Source organism: Nuphar pumila, chromosome 12, assembly GCF_984573655.1.
Source record: "Nuphar pumila chromosome 12, dmNupPumi1.hap1.1, whole genome shotgun sequence".
NCBI classification, from domain to species: Eukaryota; Viridiplantae; Streptophyta; class Magnoliopsida; order Nymphaeales; family Nymphaeaceae; genus Nuphar; species Nuphar pumila.
Window position 1 is genome coordinate 44,067,677 of NC_143260.1, and position 23,263 is coordinate 44,090,939.

At 35.9% G+C, this 23,263-nt stretch overlaps 1 protein-coding gene across 2 annotated transcripts in view; it reads left to right on the forward strand.

The window, feature by feature from the left end:
• Window positions 1-257: 257 nt before the first annotated feature.
• Window positions 258-23,263, forward strand: part of LOC149820850 (zinc finger (C3HC4-type RING finger) family protein) — a 28,600-nt gene continuing 5,594 nt past the window's right edge. The window contains exons 1-3 of one of the 2 annotated variants that reach the window (XR_016426434.1): window positions 264-969; window positions 13,648-14,444; window positions 15,161-15,268. Coding sequence is in view for 1 of the 2 variants with exons in the window: in XM_089982331.1 (XP_089838457.1) it covers window positions 301-969; window positions 13,648-14,444 (1,466 nt within the window). In the remaining variant the exon portion in view is untranslated. Of the gene's footprint in view, window positions 970-13,647; window positions 14,445-15,160; window positions 15,269-23,263 lie in introns of both variants that reach the window. The other variant, XM_089982331.1, reaches the window with a different exon arrangement.

A 23,263-nucleotide genomic window follows, 5' to 3' on the forward strand; every position in this document is an offset into this window, starting at 1 on the left:
CCGATTCGACCTTAAACTGGTTATTAATTATATGGGTGGGTCCTGATCAACCCTGACCCGGCGCTGACCCGACCCGTTGACAGCCCTAACAGAACATGAGCCCAGCCGTGATCAGTTGGCGGCAAATGAGCTGATTAACCGGGTTACATCTTAACCTGGATCTAGCTTTGATGAAGTCGAGCGTTACGAATAAAATAAGAAGTCTCCTGATGGAAGGAAGCCAAGAACGGCCGCATATTATAAAAGCCAGCGAGAGAGGGAGGCGAAGAGAGAGAGAGAAAAAGAGAAAGAGAGAGGTTAATGGAAAACCTGGGCGGTTTGGTCTCCCACCAGATGGAGGAGCTGAGGATGGTCGAAACTCTGGAGTCCGATCTCGACCTCGCCTTCCGCCTGCAGATGGAGGAGGCGATGGCCGCCTCCGTCAGCTCCTTCCCCTCGACCTTCCGCCCTCCGAGCCCCTCCTCCGCGTCCCTCCCCGGCGAGAATTCCCATTTTTGGAAGCTCCAGATCTCCGAGCTCGAGAGGTTCCAGCAGGAGAGGAACGACCGCGAGCGCACCGTCGCAGAGTCCAGGAAGGGCTACGACGACCTGCAGCTGAGGTTGCACGACGAGGGGTTCGCCAGGGAGATCCACGACATGCCAGACGACGAGTGGGACCAAGACGGCGATTTCTTTGAGCGGCCCTTCGAAGGATCTGAGGATGGCGATGCACCACCGTTAAGGTTGTTCTTCAAGGGCCTGGTTAGCTTGGAGCACGTCAATGGCGCGTGGGTTTCGCTGTCGGCTGTTGGTGTGGCAATCTGCGACGAGGATGATAATTTGTTGCTCGAGGTGAAGAAGCCGACCGGCGTCTGTTCGAACAGAGGAGTTGCAGAGGCAAGGGCATTAATTGAAGGATTAAGTGCTGCCATTGAGTTGGGTTTGAAGAGTATTATAATTCTCTGTGATTTCGTGCCAATGTACAAATATGTGAGTTCTAAAGATCCTCTGCTTTTATATTTGATAGCTTAAATAGTTTAGCTGTTAGGTTATTTTGTTGGATTTTGGATGGGATCAGGGATGTGATCCATATGACATGGGCACATCAAGGGGCATACATTGGAGAGGTTCTTGGGTTTTGGGGGTATATGGACTCATTATGGACCTTTTCCTTTAAAAAGGAGACTCGTAGTAGTGTTACCAGGACTACGTTATCGTTTCTCACTGTTTATGAGGTTTAAGGGTCCTGCTCATCTCTGAGAAGTTTTGGCCTGGACTCATTGAGGACATCGATTGACTGAAGAGAATGCTGACTACCCACCTCCATCTAGAGCACCCCAAAAGTTTTAACCTTAATTATTTTTTAAATATTGAAAATTTGTAATTATATTTCAAATCAGAGTATAAAAACAATGGCCGGGTCTCTATATGATCAAGTACTTAAAATAAAAAGATTATGTCTACCAAAATCATAAGGTAAGAGTGGACCCTTGAGGATTCTGCTTGACCCTTCACTCCAACTAATCATCATACTTTACATGCGTTACCTGTCCCTCATAAAACAGGGTCAAACTCACTAAAGTCATAGAATAACCAAAACTCAAACGTAAAAAAAACATATCAAACATTTAAAGATAAAGACATGATATATCATTCATGAATCATCAAGTGATAAATAAGGGAACAACATCGTAGAGTTATTTATTTCAAGCATTTTAATATAAAACATTTAAAAGCATCCATCACTTAATATTCCATTCCGCCTTAACTTACATTATAAAGCATAATCTATGCTTTCGAGAGATACAAGTCATTATATATATATATATATCTAAGACATTCAAATCATTGCATCATTTTCATATGCATTCATAATTCTTATAAAAAATAGGTCAAATTATACTCGACCATTCCAACATGAAACACACATATACTTCTTAAGTAAATCAATTAGATATTCATGATAACATTAATCATGATACACATGTATGATATATTCACTCAGACAATCATAATGCAATCATTTGCAATAAAATTATGTAGGCATGATATGTCGTTCATCTAATAAGTCAAAACTAGTTATTTATAGGCGTGATAGCATGAACATTACAATCATAACCTCATATCAAGATTTAAAATCGATAAAGGTCTGATTCTTATATCTAAGTTCAACATATAATCATGCTATAATCGAAAAGCCAAATCTATAGATTCATATCTGGCGATATCAACCAACTCGCAAGATCGTCATAATTCATCATAACATTTCATTTAATCATAATAATGATTTACAAGATCCATGCCAGATCACCTGGTTTGAGAAATGTACAACCTCATAAGGAGTTATCGCTTTAGACTGATGGCCTGCCTGGTCTTGAACAATGAACTTCCTTACAAGAATATATCATCTTCGTGGGTTACCTGCTCTTGGACAATGCACTTCCTCACAGTGACTTACCGCTCTAACCAGATTACTTGATCTGGTCATGCATACATTCACGGAGAATCCTTTGGTAACCATTCCTCAACGAGTACCTTATCTAGTGAAAGCTAATGTCATACATGCATCAATACAATTGACCACTTTAAGGATCGAAAGCCACTATCACAAGCACAAATATGTATACAATCAATTTGCAAATCACAAGATTTTAGGTTACCATTTTGAGACACCAACATATATCGATTCAATCGACCGAACACAAGGCCATGAGTCACTATCCGGGCTTGAACATTTAATTGATCTTAACAAGATCTATCTCATATTTTCTTCCATGCATTCAATCAATAAACATCACGTCATATATCATATCACATGTTGCATCACATGCATAATATCGCCAACCGTATTCCAAGAACCATAGTTCACTTTTGAACTTAAAAATTTATCAATATGTTTGTAGATTAAACTTTGAAGCATGCATGAACAAAACAAGAATTTCATGCATGTATACGTGAATATGCACATTTCATAATACGAAACAACTAAACCTCAATATACGTAACTTCTATGTATTTTGTGATTTTATATAGGATAAAAGTTATATATGCATGTTTTACTACATGAATCAATATGCAAAGCAAGCATTTCATGCATAATGTTTCTCACACATAGTGTATATATATATAGCATTTACACAAATCATGGTTCGTCCATGAGAGCACGAGACATATCAGTCCATGCATAATGGTATTTGCATAATCCTTTCATAAACATGATTCCATCGCACATTCTTTCGTGCATGATTCATTTATAACATACATGACATGCTTTACAAAAATATCGTTTCATACAAGCAATTTAATTTAGTTATGTTATCACATCAATTATGCAACATTCATTCACACAAATGCATGCTCAAACATGTACCTTCAACAAACACAATCCATATTCCGCTAACTACAATCATGACAAACATGATCTCCTGAACCACAACAAGAAAAACACTTTTATTCTCATACATTCAAATCACACTCAACATGATTTCCGAACTATAATCACAAAAGTCCTAGATATCCACAACTAAATGAAGTGTGTGAGCATGAAGGTGTTGTATACAATAAAATGAATTATTGTGTAACGTATTTGCATCACGTATACTTACCACGGGTGTTTACCCGATTTGCATTTTATATTGCATTTCATTCAATACACACTGTCTTATAGCCGTTTTGACATTTAGCATAAATATTGCATTTTTAGTATATACTGCACTCAAATCAGTTAAACATATAGGTAACCATAACACCTCTAGATATCCACAACTAGGTGGTGTATGTACGCATAACTTGTATTTGCAATTCAGTTAAGTATTTAGCGCCATACATCAGGCTTATAAGTTTAAGGCATAAACATGCTCTCTACAAGTTCAGTTAAGGTATCTTACCCTCGTAGATCCAGTAAACAAAGTAGCGAAACTCAAAAGACCAAGGCGTTTCACAAAATCTGCAATGAACCACAACTATGATGATTGATCGAACACTTGGCAGGCACATACAATGCCAAGACAACCTAAAAACTGCATAAGAAGGGGTTCAACTGGGGCGCTCCCATGCCGACAGAGGTGCTAAGGTAAATGCTATAATATAAACCCTTCTATACATGACTTGTTTAAAATAAATCATATATGTAAAGAGTCAAAGTTGATACATGGCTTAATCAAAGTCAGGTCAAAAGTAGCCATGTTAAGTTTAATCTAAGCGTATGATATCGAGAAAAGAATAGCACCAACAGGCATCACGAGGACAAACTGTCGGGCTTCTGTTGATCAATCACATTTAAGCTTACAATTGTTCTATGGTTGGGGATGATTGGAGAATTTTCTTATACAGGTACAACATTCAAACCGTACCTTCTGCAATTATAAGTGTCAATAGAGAAGAACCAATGATAGTGTATGGGATATTGATTTCATGACCCTTGTTCAGCTGGTACACCCATTCCTGATAAAGGAAGACACCATTCATATAGGGTATCTGATATAAAACAATTATAGGAATATGAAAGAAAACCATTATCAAAGAGGGAAAAAAGATCTTCCTTGGTTGCATTTTGCAGACAGACCATGCAAAAACTAAAAAAATCAAGAATTTGGTTTGGCGTAGGCCAAGACCTGAGACTTTGGGTCGGTTTTCCCAACTGCTGCATTGCAAGGTTGAATCGCTCGGGAAAGAACCAATTAAGCCGTAGGACGATAAATAATATACATAGAATAATAAATACTCCTATGGTTGTTTTTGGATGTCTATAGATTCTATATATTCTTTTATACCAAATGAGTCTGAATAAACAAGATAAACAATGAATTAATTTTTTAGAATCACTGCTATCATATACATAAACATATAGATGTGAACATGTAGAGACTACTAAGGTTTGCGTTTGTCATTGCATATAAATTTCACATGTGAATAAAAAAAACATATTTATGATCATGTAATTGACCCCATGATACAAGCCACACACTTGTTTGTTTCATGCGAGGTGATTGTGTGTGTGACATACAAGAAAGGTCAAATCAGAGCCTCTTCCATATACATCTGAATGCAAAAGTGCATTAATGTTCTGAGAATGCATTGTGCCTCAGTATACCATGCCTTGCAGTGCTTACCAAAATGATGTAGCTGAAAGGAGAAATTGTACGCTTAAGAAAATGGCTCGAGCAATGTTAAATCACTCAAACCTTCCATTCACCTTGTAGGCTGAAGCTCTTAAGACAATAATGCACATATTAAACAAGGTTCTTACGAAGACTGTCCAAAATATTCTTTATGTGTTATGAACTTGTAGGAAACCTTACTTGTCATATATGCACATATGAGGATGTTCCGTATATAAAAACCTTTGATGTTACGACAACTAATAAATTTTTAATTAGTTATTTAGAAAGATTAAAGAGCTTTAGGTTTTATTGTTTATCTCATAAAATACAATGGAGAGGGAAGAAATACTAGATTTCTTTTTTGAATAAGTGTGAAGAAAAGGTGAAAAACATTATAGGAGATAGAAAAGGGAATAATAAAGATAATATATATATATATATATATATATATATATATAGAGAGAGAGAGAGAGAGAGAGAGAGAGAGAGAGAGTCTAAATCATATGTGGATCCATATTAAGGCTTATATTAAAAATTAAAAAAAGTTTATAAATGTAATTTTTGAAAAAGAGGGAAAGGGAAAACAAAAATTTTAATATAAAAGTGGAAGGAGTATTTCGTAACTCCTTTCTCTCTCTCTCCATGAAGGAGAACAAGAAGACGAAGACGACAAAGGAGGGGCCAAGTGAGGACCTAGCCCCACCGCCTCTCTCTCTCTCTCAGCAGATTGGAAGAAGGTTCCGGGTTCGGTATGATCTCTCTTCTCCTCCTCTTTCTTTTTTTTTCTTCTTCCTTCTCCTTTTTCTTCTTCCTCCTCCTCCTCTTCTTCTTCATCCTCCTTTTTCTTCTTCCTACCTCCCTTTCATTGACATAAAAACATGGTTTGGGTTAGGGTTGAACTTGACCCGAAGCAATGTCGGATTTGACCCACGGCCTACCTGCACTGCATTCGATACCCGCCCCCGTGTTGACGCGTGTCGACATTGGTACATCGACCAATTCAGCGTGTCCTGGTTACATGGCTGACCATACATATGTGATTTACATACTTGATTTTATAGGTATCAACTTTTAGATATGATCTATATGGTTTGCTTTGTCAAAAACATGTCTTAGATCGTCCTATCATGTTGTATAAGTGGATTTTCTAAGGGTTACAAAATCCAATGGCTTACAAAGCCACAAAATTTCAACATTAAGAAAAGAATATTTTTACTTAAAAACTATGTCACATGGGTGTGGGTACAGGTACGGGTGCAACACAGGTGTGGAGCAATTTCAAAATTTTTGGACACGGGGACACGACTGTATATATATTTAAAATATATATATATATATATATATAACAATTATAAGACTCAGTCAAAGTTGTGCCCATTAGGGGACACAATGTTAGAAAATAATATATATGTATATATTTGTAATCTTTTTTCTTTTTCTTTATTTTTTACTTTATTTTTTTGTTTTTTTTTACTTTGTATTTTCAACTGCACAGTTTGCTAAAGCATTAGAGACGTTAGTCTGCTAATGACATACTGTGCAACTGCACATTCTGCTGAAGCATCAGAGACACAAATTGTGTAGTTGCACAGTCTACATAGACTGTGCAACTGCTAAAGACAGATTGTGCTGGCTAAAGAATCAGAGACGTGGCTATATATATATTTTAAAAAATATATAAAAAGATCAATTTTTGTTTAGTTTTTATGTCTTTTGCCCTAAAAAATGGACAAAAATAGACCCGTTCAAAGTTGACCGAGCCTAAAATGTGGATGGACTCGGCCCAATGCGTTGACCGAGTCCGATACTTGGTTGACCTTGTCCACCCCGTGTTTGAAGCCGCACCCGTGTCTGCACCCGTATCGGGGCTTGTCGACGCGGGTGCGTCGACCTTATAGCCAAGTCCGTGTGACTTAGCTTAAAAACCATTGTCATCGATATCGTTGATATTTTTAAAATGTCGAGATATTATCGGCTATTTCAAGGTAGCCGATAATATCAGGAATATATCACAATATTTTCAAAATATTGCCGGAAACAAAATATCGCAATATTTTTTGAGATTTTTATTTATTTTAAGTTTGCATTTCTTATTTTTTTGTTTCTTTTATATTTTAAAACCTTTAAAACATGTTTTTTTATATTTTTGAAAGAAAAATAATGCAAAATTTATTATTTTCTTAGATTTTTTGTTGTTATTTATATTTTTTTCAATGTTTTAAAATACAGAGATTTTCGTGAGATATTTCCAAGATTTATCAACTTTTAAAAATCTTTCCGAGAAAGTACCTTTAACGATACAGGTGACTATGGTAAAAACTGCCCATTCCAAATTGAATTTCCTAGTAAATGAACCACGATGAATGCATTAATGGCTTCAAATTGGCCAAATAAGCTTGTACATATGAGATTCAGCTAGAGCGTACCATACTCTATAGTGTAGTCAATATTTTCCCCTCTCTCTCTCTCTATGTATATATATATATATATATATATATATATATATATATATATATATATATAGAGAGAGAGAGAGAGAGAGAGAGAGAGAGAGAGAGAGAGAGAGAGAGAGAGAGAGAGAGAGAGAGAGAGAGAGAGAGAGAGAGAGAGAGAGAGTATGTTAATTGAAAATATGTGAACCATAGTGTGAACTAGGTATTTCTGACATTTTTTTTGCAAATCCAACCATGCAGATGCATTGGGCATGGTCCATTTGCTAGGAATTGACTCTTGAATCATGTATTGTGGATGAACAAAGTTTGATTTTTGGATACTTGAATATTTACGAAAAATCTAAGTTGTTGATTTTTGAGCCTTAAAAGATCCTTATGCATCGTAATCGGATGATCCAAGAGTTTGTTTCTATAAAACCAAGCATCTAGATCACATATGTATGCAGAAATTTAATAAAAAAATAAAAAAACCAAATCTTGGTTCATACTCTAGTTTGCATATTTCCAGTTAACTTATTCTAGTGGTCCATATATAAATATATACATGCAAAGAATAGTATATATGTTTTTATATCTATGAAAACAAAATTATATATATATATATATATATATATATATCTACAAAAAATAAGCATATATATATATATATTTATGTTTATGTAAATAGAAATATCTGTAAAAACACACATATGTGTGTGTTTGTAGGTACAAGTCAAGCAATAAGATTTTAACAGTTGTGTCCCTGAAAGTGGGCCTACTCCCTGCCTGCATGGGCCTAGGCGGTAGGGCTACACTTAGCGGAACTGAGCTGCCTAGTCGGAGCCTGGTCACCGATTTTGACTACATAGTGAAAAAAGGACAAGGAGTATCATCACTGGAACTAAAAGGTAGCACACTGATTTTTCCCAACTTATTGTCATCGCATGAGAAGCTCTCCATAGTCCATACCAAGGTTGTAAAAAGCCTATCCTAACCATAGTCACAAATATTGGTGATATTTTCAAAATATCACGATATTATCGCTGTAAATTCAGCAAACAGCAATATAAGTAAAATATCACCAAATTGATAATATCACAATATTCTTGTGATATTATCAATTACTTTTACTGTTTTTATTTATTTTTTACATTTTAAATATATTTTTATTTTATTTTTTTACTTATTTCTTTTATTATTTATATATTTTTTGTCTAAACCAAGCTTTTTAGGTAGGTGGGAAACACGCTTCCCAGAAACTCGCTTCGGAAGCGCGATACTCTTCGCTTTTGAAACTTCATGGGAATCTCGATTCCCCCACACTTCTTCTATGCTTCCCACATGCATGGTCTATGCTTTCTATATGCTTTTTTCATGTATTTTCTTTCATGCTTCCACTCACTTCCCATGTACTTTCTCTAAATTCGTAACTATCATTGTTAGATTTTAAAATAACTCTTACTGAAAAATCATGAAATACAAGAATAATCAATTTTATTTTAGTTTTTATTTGCTTCTTTTTTGATTCCTATTAAGTTACCATATTACTTTATTTTTTATTCCTATTTCGTTTTCAAATTGATACTTCGCTTCCCTCTTCCTATAAATTTTAAAATGCCTCTTCTCGCTTCCGCTTCCCGTATCGTTTCCCGCTTTTGCTTCCCGTATCGTTTTCTGCTTCTGCTTCCTAGTTTGGCGACCTTGGTTTAAACATGATATTTTTACTTATTTTTGTTATTTTTTTATATTTTTAAGCCCCAAGATTTATCACCAAACTTATAATATTGTGAGAAATAGCCTCGCCGTGATATAGCTAATACCAATATTTGTGTCTATGATTGTAATAAGATGTTTTTATCAGCGCAATTACACATGCTTTCACAAAATATATACAACCAGAATATATACAACCAGAATATATATATATATATATATATATATATATATATATATATATATATATATATATATATATATATATATATATATATATATATATATATATATATATATATATATGTGTGTGTGTGTGTGTGTGTGTGTGTGTGTGTGTGTGTTCAATTATTCATGACATATTTAGTATAATCAACAAAATATGCTTTCAGCCTTTCAAAGGAAAAATGGTTGTAACACACATTTTATTTCATAGCATAATCAGAATATATATATTTATACACACACAAAAATACTTTCCGCCTTTCACAAAAAATTCAAAGAAGCACAGTAACACATACATATATAAATAACATATTTCATAATCAGTAATATTTAAAACATGCTTTCAAGGTTTTATAGAAAAATTTACAAAAACTCACACATATATACAAACAAAAATCACACATATATATCTCACTTTCAGCCTTTTAACAGATAAATTTGCTCAAACAAGATTTTATTTCATGTACCATGTCGATTGGATCATGCATCTCTGATCCATAATCCTTGGTTATGTACATAATATTATTCTATTGAACATTTCTGTTAACAATGGAAGAGAAAAATGTTGTGTTCTTAACTCCTTATTAAAACCATTTAATCTGAGTCTTTTGATGCCAAACTGATTCCTTTAGCTCTAATAATCAGATGACCTCTACCCAAACTTACCAACCAGCATAGTGACAAAAGTAAAAATGGCAAAATCTTGGCATCCAAAAGCGAATAATAAATTTTTTTTTGTAAATTTTGCATTTTTTGGAAAAATAAAATAAATAAAAAATAAATAAAAAATTTTAAAAACAATTTTTTATAAAAAAATAAAATTATTTAAAAAATACATGTTTTTTATGATAAATAGCTATAAAAACATAAATATCATGTTTAAAATGAAATATTTATGTTTCTGACAAAAAAATTGCCAGAAATTGCATTTTTTAAGTTTCAGGTAATTTCTCGCGATATTTTCATAAATCTCGCGATATTTGTCACTATGCCAACCAGCCATATCATAGGACAACCAGCCTTCTGCAGGTTCCAGCTGTCTTGAATAATGTTGTGGCATCCTTCTTTCTTTCTCCACATTTTGAAAATTTGAGTAGAGGAAATCCAAATTTTCTATGATTTTCCCCTTATAGGGGCTTTGGATCAGAAATAGACTTAGGAAACACTTTTAACTCTGTTTCAGCATACTTACATAAGCAGGTATATATATTAGCGGCAATCAATTTTACTAGCCTGCCCATGTTTATGGCTTTTGTGAATTCTGCCATATAAGTATATACTACTGGGATTCTGTAATCTCGCATCATTGCTAAGTACTACATTATGATCTCCCAACCAACCATGGTCAATCAATAAAGTGATTCTTATGAGTTGCCTACAACTCTACTTGATCTACATACTAATTATAGCATTAACTCTTCAGAAGATTAAATTTTTTATTCCTTCCTCTGCCAGAAAAGCAAGATATTGTTTGAAAGTTGCCAAGACTTGTATTATAACACTTGAACAAGCACACACAGTACATGATGTATAGGTCAGAAAGTAAAATTTCCAAACTTATCATAACCAGGAAACTTATTTTTGATATGATCAAATGCTGTCATAGCTTTCAGCACAAAGATTAGTGTATGATTTAAAGATTTTAAACTCCTTTAAGGGCATGTTTGCTTTGGTCACAGGTGGGATGAGCAATCACATCTGAGAACCCAAAATCTGTGATTCTGTAATTGTTGGTCACAAGGTCAGTCTTGTAAGGTACTAAACATGAGAAACTGCTGTGATTGTGATTTGCTATCACTGGAAGTTGAGAAAATCTGAGAACCACGAGGTGTTGCAGACATGACCTAAATCTCCTCCATTTCCCACTCCCTAATTTATAATCATTCTGAGTGAAAGTTCTCCTTGTAAATTTGGAAAATGCAGTTGGCTAGTACCTGTAATTGGAACTCACCTATGTCATCAATCCTCATCTTTAGGGCTATAATTTTAATGGCTTCCATGGCAGTCCTCTTGTTTTCTCTACCATTAGATTGATTCTGTTTTTCATGCAATTCAATCCGTTCTTCCTGAATGCAACATGATTCTTTGATCATTCAACGTGGGTCTTGTACTGTTTTCCTTTTGTTGTAGTTTAGACTTACAGTGCTGGGGATAACTTCTCGATATTTTCTAGTGGTAGTTATGGATAGAAGTAAGTTATTTAGAAGCTCTTTACCTAATACCTATTTATTTGAATGCACTGTTCAACATCTTTAGGTGTACTTACATTTTCCAAGTCAGCAGCATTTCTTTGTGAGTCATGTTTACCAAGCTTATCACTTGTCTAGTGCAAAGTCCTCTTTCCTGGGATATTTAATCTTGAATTCATATCCTCCAACAAATTATGGATGAGAACAATTACCTACCATCACCAATCTGCTTTGACTCTTCTTGGGTTTCCTTAATACATTAGGACTCAATCAGACTTCATAGAAGAATCCAACTCTTTGTTGCCACTTGGGCCATTGAATTGACCCAACCATCCCAGCATCCTTGGAACTTAGAACAACTACTACTGGAAGGAAAATAAAAAGCACTTCACCTAACTGCAGTCCATTATAGGTCATGTTCTTACTGCTGACCGAAATCCTACAGTCCAGCCTGTGCTGCCAGAACCTTCATCTCCTGATCTCTTTTTCTGCACATTCTACTCAGAGTTCCATCATATCCTTTGATTTTCTTTTATATCCATTTCATTGAGATGATTTTCACTCATAATGCTTAATTTATTATCATCCCCAACACACTGTTTTTTAATTCAGCTCTCTTGGATTTCACTATTTGTGGTCCATACTTATCTGCTAATGAACCTCCTATGGTTTGATGCAAGAACCATTTCATTGATGAGCCACATCAGGACAGAAGCTCACCATGGATTCTTATGTAATTATATGAGTAAGGCTGCAGAATGCCAAACCTCTCCCAAGGGACTCAGCCTCTGCCATTTACTAGAACGTGCCAAGCTCAAGCTTGGTCTTAGGCTTGTTTACTTAAATAAATTGTGTTCAAGCCCTAAATGTGGACTCATGGAAGGCCATTTAAGCTCATATATTTACATATTTCATGTAACATGTAATGGTTAAGGTTTCAAATCTAGCCCATCTCTCACACACATGCACAGGTTCACATCTAGTGATACATGGAATACATAAATATATGTAGATATTAAACGAGCCTAATTGAGCTGTCTGTGCAAGTCCTAGCAAATATCATCCTTGAATTCCATGCCAGACATATCGAAGATTCTGGTAAATGAATTGAAAATTACATCCTTTTATTCATTGTACTTCGTGAAAGTCCTGCAAGCATTCTTCATTCTAATGGTTTTTTAATTATTGCTTCATACATTTTAGCAGAGGCAATCAGCCATAGTTTGACATGGATGATTTTCACTTGCAAAGAGTCGTCTGATGTAAATCATTTATTGCACTCTCCAACAGCATCTACCCAATATCTTTCCTGCTGTGCAGTCCGGTTCTTGATAAAGTCTGTCCACCTTACAGGCTCAAATGGATCCATCTCTATATTATCACCCTTCATATTATTGAATGGACAAAGAAACCGATGATAATCTCCCATCATCCATCCCAAAAGGTTTGGAAATCTGCTTGAAGTCTATATTCTGAGCTTTGTGGTTGTTTGTGCAGCAGAGAGCAAGCTACTCGTGAGTGCTCATCTTGTTTGTCACCCAACATCCACATCAGTGTCTAATGTGTTCTCTTGGGGATGTTCAATTTTTATAAAACACTGTTTCCTGCTTATTATGGCATTGCTAATTACATTTTGATCGTGAAAAGGTAGAAATAGCTGTCATTATACAAATGGTATGCTTATTTCTCACAAAACTAGAGAAGGAAAAGAAAAGGAACGGAACAACACAATCCAAAGAAGATTGAAATCTTTATTATGGGGAAAGATCACATTATTCTCCTCATGAAAGGTTCTCAAAATTATGTACATTTAGAACCTTAGAAAGTCCCTCAAACTTTTATTGTCCTTGTTTGCGCCCCTCATCAGTCAATGCTTACTGTCTGCATGAATATATACATCTTTTTTAATCATCAAGAAGAAATCTAAGTTTCTGTAACTTGTGTTATTTGTTGTATGAAATCTACTTTGTCATTCGATATAACTTTGTAATTATGTTTACATTGCAGGTTATTGGGAAATGGAAGGCGAAACAGCGTAAAATTGCAGACATGATTGATCAGATTAAACAACTGACTAGGAAATTTCGAAGATGTGATATAACATTGCTGCCTCGAGTACATTTAAAATATGTTTTTGCGTTCGCTCGACAAGCTATAGATCTTCAACTTACAAGGACTACAGAGACTTCAGAGCACACTGGAAGCAGTGCTGTTAAAGATTTGAAAGAAAACTGTAGCATTTGTTTGGAGGATAAGGATTCCCTACAGATATTTTCAGTTCATGGTTGTTCACACCGCTATTGCTTTTCTTGTATGAGACAACATGTGGAAGTCAAGTTACATCATGGATTATTGCCTGGCTGCCCTCATGTAGGGTGCAATTTAAAGTTGACTGTAGAAAGTTGCAGGAAGTTCTTATCACCTAAGTTGCTCGAGACTTTAATCCATCGTATAGAAGAGGCTTCAATTCCTGAAACAGATAAGCTTTACTGCCCCTACCCAAAGTGCTCTGCTTTGATGTCAAGAAAGGAGATGATAAGGCCTCTACAGGCTTCTTCGTCTTATGCCACTGACAGTGTCTCTGGAATGAGGAGGTGCACCAAGTGTCAATTATCTTTTTGTGTATATTGCAAGGTCCCGTGGCATGCTAGATTGTCATGTCAGCAGTACAAGTTAAGGAGCCCATTTCTACGTGCAGAAGATGCAAAGTTGCAATCTCTTGCAAATCAAAATTTGTGGCGCCAATGTGTCAAATGCAATCACATGATTGAGCTTGCCGAAGGTTGCTACCATATGACCTGCAGGTAATCTTTCATATTTGTTCAGTTGTTGGTAAATTAGTATGATGCATGCCTTCAACATTTCATGGTGTGTCATTTCTAGGTGTCTGAAATAACTTTTAGTAAAATTGTCCAATTTCTCTGTTATTGGAATACTTTGGGGAAACATGTTTTTTACCACAATCCAGTTTGTCTTGCTGGTTGCTCATCCAACTGTTATATAATTGTGTTGTCAAATAGACGATCAACTTTGTTGAGCACTCTGAGCAAAGTAAAAATCAGAAATTATTGCAGATGTTTTATACCAGACTAGCTAGCATTTGACTATTGATCTTTTGTTTTTAAAAGAGTTGACTGAATCAGAAGATTTTTCTATTCAATACCTGAAGCCATGGTCGGTTTCTAGTTGGCTTGATCAGTGTTTAACCGACATTTAACTTGATTTAATTTGGAATAGAAAACAGTGATGTGATAAAACGATGGAATTGCTTTTCATCTCCTACCTATAACAATTTGGTTCTTTAACTCAAATGGGCTTGTTTAGAAGTCAATTTTTGTTTGGAACTAAGATTCCCCTACTCTTTGATTTAGATCACTATTTCTATTGTTTTATTTCCACTTTGTGGCTAGCCTTGTTCCTCATATAATTGTTTGCTTGACTCGTTTTTCACATTTGCTTTAGCTTGGTATTGTATTCTCTATGATTGTGGGTCTTCTGTCTATATATATTACATTTGCAGTATATAGTATGCCTGTGCATGAGTTTGCAATATCGGGTATATAAAGCAATATCATCCAAGACAAGGACACTGATAACATCAACAACAGCAGCAACTACTGCAACGAAGGTAGAATTTTCAGAAATATTTTTCAGAGTTGAAGGCTGGAAGGTCCCATCTTGCACTTGAAAATTTCAATTCACCTTCACGACAATTGTTTGGTTTATTCAGAATTGTAATTGTGGAAGTTCCCCATCTCACACAAACTACCAGGAAAATTCTTTGATTTTATACCTAGTGCTGAATCCTAATGATGTATCTTTCATCTTTCTCTTTAAGGTAAATGTTAGACTGATACCTGGGCCATGTACCAGGTAGCTTACCCTTGTCTGAGACCTGGCCAAATCGTCACACATACCAACATGTTTGGGCACTTTAGTTCATCGAGTGTTCAAGGCTTCAAGCCTTCCTTCTAAATAAAGTCTTTATTTTGCATTTGACCATGCCTTAATGGTTTTTTTTGGAGAATACACGCACCTTTATGACTTCATATTGGGCACATCTTGATGGTTTATTTGGATTATCAACAAAAAGAGTATGGCGTAAAGTCCACTCTCTTTGTAGTTCAATATCCATACATGCTTTAGTATTATGTCCAACACTCCTCCTATGTTCAACTCTGGCATTTGTATCATTGTCCAATTTACATAAATGACATCACAACTATCTTCATTGCTGATGATATTGTATTTTTCATTAGTAAACTATGAGTACCGCAAATGATCCATGGCTAGGCTTAGGGATGGGTTTTAGAGGGATTAGGTGGGCTCAATTAGCTCTTGGTCTAGGTCAAAGTCAAATTCAGGTAGACACAGTTTTGTTTTTCTGATGGGTTTCGGTAGAAAATTCAGAACGCCTAAACGGTGTCACAGAAAAATCCCAAATTTTAAGGGATGGTTTTGGACACCTTGGACTAGGTCTGGGTAAAATTTGAGGGTCAGACAACACAGGGATAGAGAGATACGACTTAGACAAGTGGCAGATTTTTTAGGTTTTCTGCAGGCAGACTGTGTTTTGGTTTAGGGAGATCCGAATTAAAAAAATTAATTTCTCAAACTTGAGAAATCATAAAATCGTGATTTTTTTGTGGATTAAATCTTGATATCTTAAGATTGGCTGGGTCAAAATTTCAGACCCAAAGGCTCTACGGTTTAGGCTGGGCGACGATACAAAATCTGACGAAAAATTGGTTCCATCAGAATTCTGATTTTGGGCAGAATTAGGTTTAGGTGAAGTTCCAATTGGGAAATGGCTAAGAGAATGGTTTTAACGATTTGTAGAGTATTGGCTTAGTGGGTGAGGGTCTGCTATAATGTTGGTTCAGCTGGAGAAGGTTAGGGTTCCGTGAGTTGGGCTTGGGAACGTCGAGACCACAGTAGTGTTGGTGTTGATCACGTTGAACCATTATGGGCCTTGGCTGCACCTTAGTCCACTAGGTGAATCAAATCCACTAAGGATCTATGCACCCACTTGAGAGAAGGGACTAGCCCTTGGGGAGAGAGAGACGTGTCAAGGTGGTAGAGACTCGTGAGAGAGAGAGAGAGAGAGAGAGAGAGAGAGAGAGAGAGTCATGTTCCAAATTCTTTTTTCAACATAACCCAATACAAAATGAGGTCCTATATATTGGCCTAGGAAGGGCTTTTAAAGTTGACACAGGTTATAATATGAAATAAATAGATAAAACCTTGAGAGCTTACACTAACTTTAGGTAAGCTTACTTGGACCAACCCTAAAATAGGGTCTTCCTCTCCAAAAATAGGTTTCTCTGCTGGACTTCCGTTGTTCACTTTTAGGAAGACTTAAAAGTCCCTTCACACGACTTCCATGGGGCTTTAAGAGAGGTGGGGGCGCCAAAGAGGTGGCTCCCACAGAGCCACCTTGGCCTAATTTAGGAGAGGGTGTCCTATCGGGTCCCACTTGGTCTATTTCTGGAGGGACCATTCCTTACATGGGCTCCACTTGGTCTCTAAGAATCGAGACAATCTTTCCGCACAAAATTATGGGTCGATCCAGTGTTGATTAGCACCTCGACATGCTGCTAGTACATCCTTCTCTTGACACGCATGGAGTTTGGAATGGACATTCCCACAAGGGCGTGGAAGGAGATTCCAAGTCTTTGGTCCAATTCCTCTGTTTCTCCCAAAGTTTCGGCTGGTTCGTTCTCACTTCTTCACTCTCACATACTACATACATTTTAAGGGCTTTGCACTTGTGCCCTAGACTCCATTTTTCATCGCAGTTATAACACAACACTTTGCTGTGCCGATCCGTCATTTGTGACTTGCTCGCAAATCGGACTGGACGGGGGGTCTGAATTTGGGCTTGACACCCTATTCCTTGACTTGGGTGAGTGTTCCCGGTCTATCCGGGGGTCAAGTAGGTAGGTCGCTTTATATAGCCGGATCTTTTCAATCGTTCCTTCACAATCCATGCCTTCACATTGCACTCTTCCAAAGTCTGCGGGTCAATAGCCGTAAGCTCAACCCTAAGCTCGTCCTTGAGTCCAGCGCGTCGACCAAGGTGGGTTTAGACCCATCAGTACACATAGTGCTTTGATCCTCAAACTCCACTTGGTATTCTTAAATGAACCCCTTTTGTTTATGGTTAATATATGGAGAGGGTTCAAACCTCTTCAAGAGTTCTCTTTTGAACTCTAACAGTGTAGGGGTTCCGTGGCATTGTTTGCACCAACGTACCACTTGAGTGCTTCACCTTCGAGGTGAGCAATGACACAACCTATCCTATTTTCATGGGGTATTGCTTAATTTACATAGTACTGATTTGCCTTGTACTTCTAATCTTGATGATCTTTCCGCCAAAAAACAAGAAAAGAAATTTTAAGAGCGAGGGAGATAAGCACCTGAATGGTGTGCTCTTGAATCAGGTCCATGGTCCTTCGGGTGCCGTTCAAGTATTGATTCACGCGTATTCTCCTCACGATCATCTTGCTCCTCATGCAACTCTCCACAACCTTCGATGTTGAATTACAGGTGCTGGGTGGCAGCTTGCACGATGGTTTGGAGCTACTGCAACATTTGGGTGATGTTGACTAAGCTGGTTTCAAATGTGACCATTCAATTTTTGACACCTTCCATTTTAGTGTTGGTGCCTTTTATGAACTTGGTGAAGGTTTCAATGTTCATTTAAGGAGTTTGGTCCAGAGTTGCCTGACGAGGAAGCGAGAGCGAGAAGCGAGGCACTTCTAAAATTTTAGGAAGCGGGAAGCGAGACACTTTTAAAATTTTAGGAAGCAGGAAGCGAGGGACGACTTAGGAGCGAACCAGAAAGCGTCTCGGAAACGACATAGGAAGCGTCTCGGAAGCGAACCGGAAGCGACCTAGGATTCGAGTGAGAAGCGAAAGGAAAACGAATAAGAATCGAAAGGGAAGCAAAAATGTAATTATATATTTTTATTTTATCAAAAAACAAGATTTATGTCATCATTGACAAAATAAAACATGTATCTAAGACAATAAATAATATAAGTTGCAATTATCTAACAAATGTATCATATTGCAACTATCAAGCATTTAAAAAATAATACATCAAGAGAAGATCATAATTTACATTCTTGTTGCAACCATTTAACAAATGCATGAAAACACTAAATAATGCAGTAAGAAAATAAATAAATTTGATTAAAAAACGTACATTTTCAACGAAAGAATCAAATGACTTCTTATTTGATGTTGTGATTGTTGTAAATCTTGTGATCTCTGTAACATAGAAAATGAGAAATCAATAAACTCAAAGATTGCATAGAGATATAGTGAAAATTTTAAGCTATAAAGTTCTAAACTGTAAATTATAAGTTAAAAGTTCTAAACCGTATGCACATTAATATATACTAACAAAAAATGAAAGTTGAAAGTTGAAATTATGTTATTAGTCAAAGGTAAAATCTATTTAGCCAGATTATCAAACAAGAAACAAATCCATTAGGATGTTATAGATTACAAAAATCACACGTTAATTCCTGGATAAAAGACATAAAAGAAAATAGACACAACATTGATCGTGAAAGTATAACATACATTAGTATGTTTTGCATTATAACACTATTCTGACAGTATAAACTCAGTGGCTCTGATGCAACGAGTTGATAGAAAGTGTAAAGAAGTAAACCCACTCTGTGCAAAAATAAGAAGAAAACCCTATTGACGTGTAAAGCTTATTTGCAGATTCTGCAGTGTAAAGTAAATCCAATTTCAAGATATTCCTGTCTATCATTCATAAATATCATTCTGCAGATTCTGCACATTCCGCAACTTATTTGCAGATTCTGCAGCTTATTCTGCAGATTCTGCAACTTATTTGCTCTATCATACTAAGAATTCCTGAGCTCGAATCCCATAGGGATTAGTAACTTAAACAAATATGAAAAATAAAAAAATGTATCAGCTCTTTCCAACATCGAACAACAATCGGGTGGTATTCCATGAAGAATGAAACCCTTGAAAACAGTGAGCATTTCTGCAAACAACCAGCAACACACATTTTGCTCTCGTACTCCCTATGGGAATGGAAAACTGGATCATTTTTTGCATCGGTGGATGAAGAATCACGAACATAAGAAAAAAATGTCACTCTTCCACCTCTCCTCTCCATTGAACCGGTCGATACGAGCATTCCGTGTCTTCGGTAGGCACATTTAGTAAAATCGCCACTGGCACTGCTAAACTGCACCAACCAGTAGAATCAAGGTGTGACCGACAAACAAATAGGAGTGACGTGTAATAAAAAAGGGCGGAAGCACCAATAAAGCAAACCACTCTTGAAGAGTGATGCCAAGAGCCAATAACACAAACACTAAAAGTGTATACAAAACCCACTAAAGGGAAAAATGACTAAAAGTCATAAGTTGAATATTATTGAAGAAAGAAAGAAGAGGGTGAAAAACCCATTGCTAATACAAGAGAAAGCCTCCTCTATTTATAGAGGAGGAGACTAAAGAGGAGGGACCACAAGGGGGCTCCCATCTAGTCGTTGGGAGCCCCAACGGTCATAAATATGACCGTTGGGGCCCCAACGACTAGATGAGTGGGGCCCTTGTAGTCTTACAATATGTAAAACAAAAAAGGAAAAAAGAAAAAGGTAAAAAAAGAGAGAAAAGGAAAAATACAAAAAAAAAAGATTACATGGGGATTTACCAAAATACCCCTATCGGGTTTTTGGGGTACAAGAAAACAAAAAAAGAAATATGTATATATACATATATGTATATATATATATACTTATATATACATATGTATATATATAAGTATATGTATAAATATATATTTATATATACATAATTTAACACGCTTCCTCAAACTTTACGGGGAGAAGACCAAAAGTTTGCTAAAAAGAAACATAAATCGTGGAGTTGGAAGCGCTTTGGTGAAGAACTCAGCCAGTTGATATTCTGAAGTAACATATGGTAATGTGATAGTTCCTCTGAGATATTCATCTCGAACATAATGACAATCCTTTTCGATATGCTTTGTCCGCTCGTGAAAAGTATGATTGCTTGCAATGTAGATCACACTTTTGTTATCACAGCAGAGCTTGGTAGAGGAGGAAATGAGGATGCCCATGTCACCAAGGAGACTTCTAAGCCATACGATTTCCATAGTTGTCATTGCCATGGCTCGATATTCAGTTTCAGTGGATGATAGTGAAACCTTTTGCTGCTTCTTGCATCTCCACGAAATGAGAGATTCACCTAAAAAAATGCAAAGACTAGTAGTTGAGATACGATCATTGGGATTTCCTTCCCAGTCAGCATCAGTAAAAGCAGTTAATTCAAGAGATGAGGAAGAGGATAAGAAAAGCCCTTTGGAGATGGTATTTTTGATGTATCGCACAATTCACATCACGACCGCCATGTGAACTGAAGTAGGTGCATGCTGAAACTAGCTTGCAGCATGAATCGCATGAGCTATATCTGGACGGGTGATGGATAAATAGGTAAGAAATCTAATTAATTGACGATAAGGGTTGGATCATCAAGTAGAACACCATCCTCAAGTCTCAGTTTTGCATTGATAACTTCAGGAGTTTCAACTTTCTTTTCATTAGATACTCCTGACTTGGTACAAATGTCTGCTGCTAATTTCATTTGAGATAGAATGTATCCTCGGGAGGAGTAAGCCACTTAAATACCTAAAAAATATCTCAAAAATTCAAGGTCAGACATATTAAAATTTTCTTTAACCTGGACTTAACATCATTTACCTTCTTTTTGTCACTCCCCAGTGATGATCATATCATCAACATACAACAGTAGAATAACAATGAAATCACCTGTTTTCTTAACAAAAAGAGCAATCTCAGTATAACAAGAAGTAAATCCTAAATTGATTAATACATTACTAAACTTGTCATACCAAGCTTTAGGAGTTTGTTTAAGTCCATATAAAGCCTTTTTTAATTTTAAAATTTTACCATTTAAATGCATACCCGGAGGTGGTTCCATATAAACTTCTTCACTCAAATTTTCATTTAAAAAGACATTTTTAACATCAAGTTGAAAAATTGGCCATTTTTAATAGGGGCTATTGCAATAAGAGTTCGAACACTAGTCATTCGAGCAACTGGGCAAAAGTTTCATCATAATCCACCCCATATTCTTGGGCATATCCTTTGGCTACTAACCTAGCCTTATATCTTTCTAAAGAGCCATTACTCTTAGTTTTTACTTTGAAAACCCATCTACATCCAATGGGTTTCTTGCCATTAGGTGGATCAATAATTTTCCAAGTTTGTGCCCTTTTAAGTGCATTAAGTTCAAGTTCCATTGCTTCATTCCAATGAGCATATTGTTTAACATCATTATAATGAGATGATTCATGGAATGAGTGAAGGGCTAGCAAACATGCTCGAAAATTTGGAGAAAAAGAATCATAAGATACAAATCTATTTGGTATTTTAGAAATACGATTTGATCTTCTTTGAGAGGATTCTTCAATCGACTCGTTTTGAGAGAATTTTTCAAGGGCACAAGGAGGATTACTTTCATTCCTTCTAGAGTAAACTTGTGTTTGACTTAGTATATTTTCTTCTAATTTTCATGTTGGTCATGTTGCCTATCATTTGGAGGTTCAAAATGATCCTCTACGAGAGTTTCACTAGATTCAACATGATCATCTATAACCTTTTCTTGAGGTAACAAGTCAACTAAAAGGAGTAATCAATATTTTCATTTAGTTTATGCGAAAAACCATTTTCTTCTTCTAAGAACGTGACATCTTTTGAGATATAAAGTTTATTTTTGAATATGTCAAAACATCGATAGCCTTTTTGTTTTTCGCCATATCCTAAGAAAATACATTCAATTTCCCTTGAAGAAAGTTTATCATTTTTGTGAGTTAGAACAAAGCATTTACACCCGAAAATTCTTAGTCTTTTATAATCGGGAGACATATTGTAAAGTTTTTCAAATGGAGAAAGATTTTTCATAGAAGATGAAGGGGTTCTATTGATAAGATATGTTGATGTTAGAACCGCTTTGGCCCAAAAGGATTTTGGAATGTTCTTTGAAATTAATAAAGTTCTTGTGGTTTCTATTATGTGTCTATGCTTTCTTTCCGCAAGATCATTTTGTTGCGGAGTGTTTGGACAAGAACGTTGATGACAAATACCATTTTCTTTTAAATAGATTTGAAATTCATTGAACATATATTCGCCTCTCGAATCGGATCTAAGAATGGATAGGTTTCTTAAAAATTATTTTTTAACCATTGCGTGGAATTCTTTAAAGAAGGAGAAAACTTTGGATTTGCGACTTAAGAAGTAAATCCATGTAAATCGAGTGAAATCATCAATAAAGACCACATAGTACGAAAAACCTTCTTTGGATAAAATAGATGAAGGTCCCCATACATCAGAATGAACAAGTTCAAAAGGCCGAGTGGTGACATAATTTCTTTGAGGAAATAGAATAGCTTTAGATTTCCCAAAAATGCAATCTTTACAAGTCATGTGTTTGTCTTTACAAGTATTGTTCAAAAAAGGAAAAAAAGACATCTTTACAAATTTTGGATGATCAAGTTTCTCATGCCAAATTCCAATACTTTTGTCCTT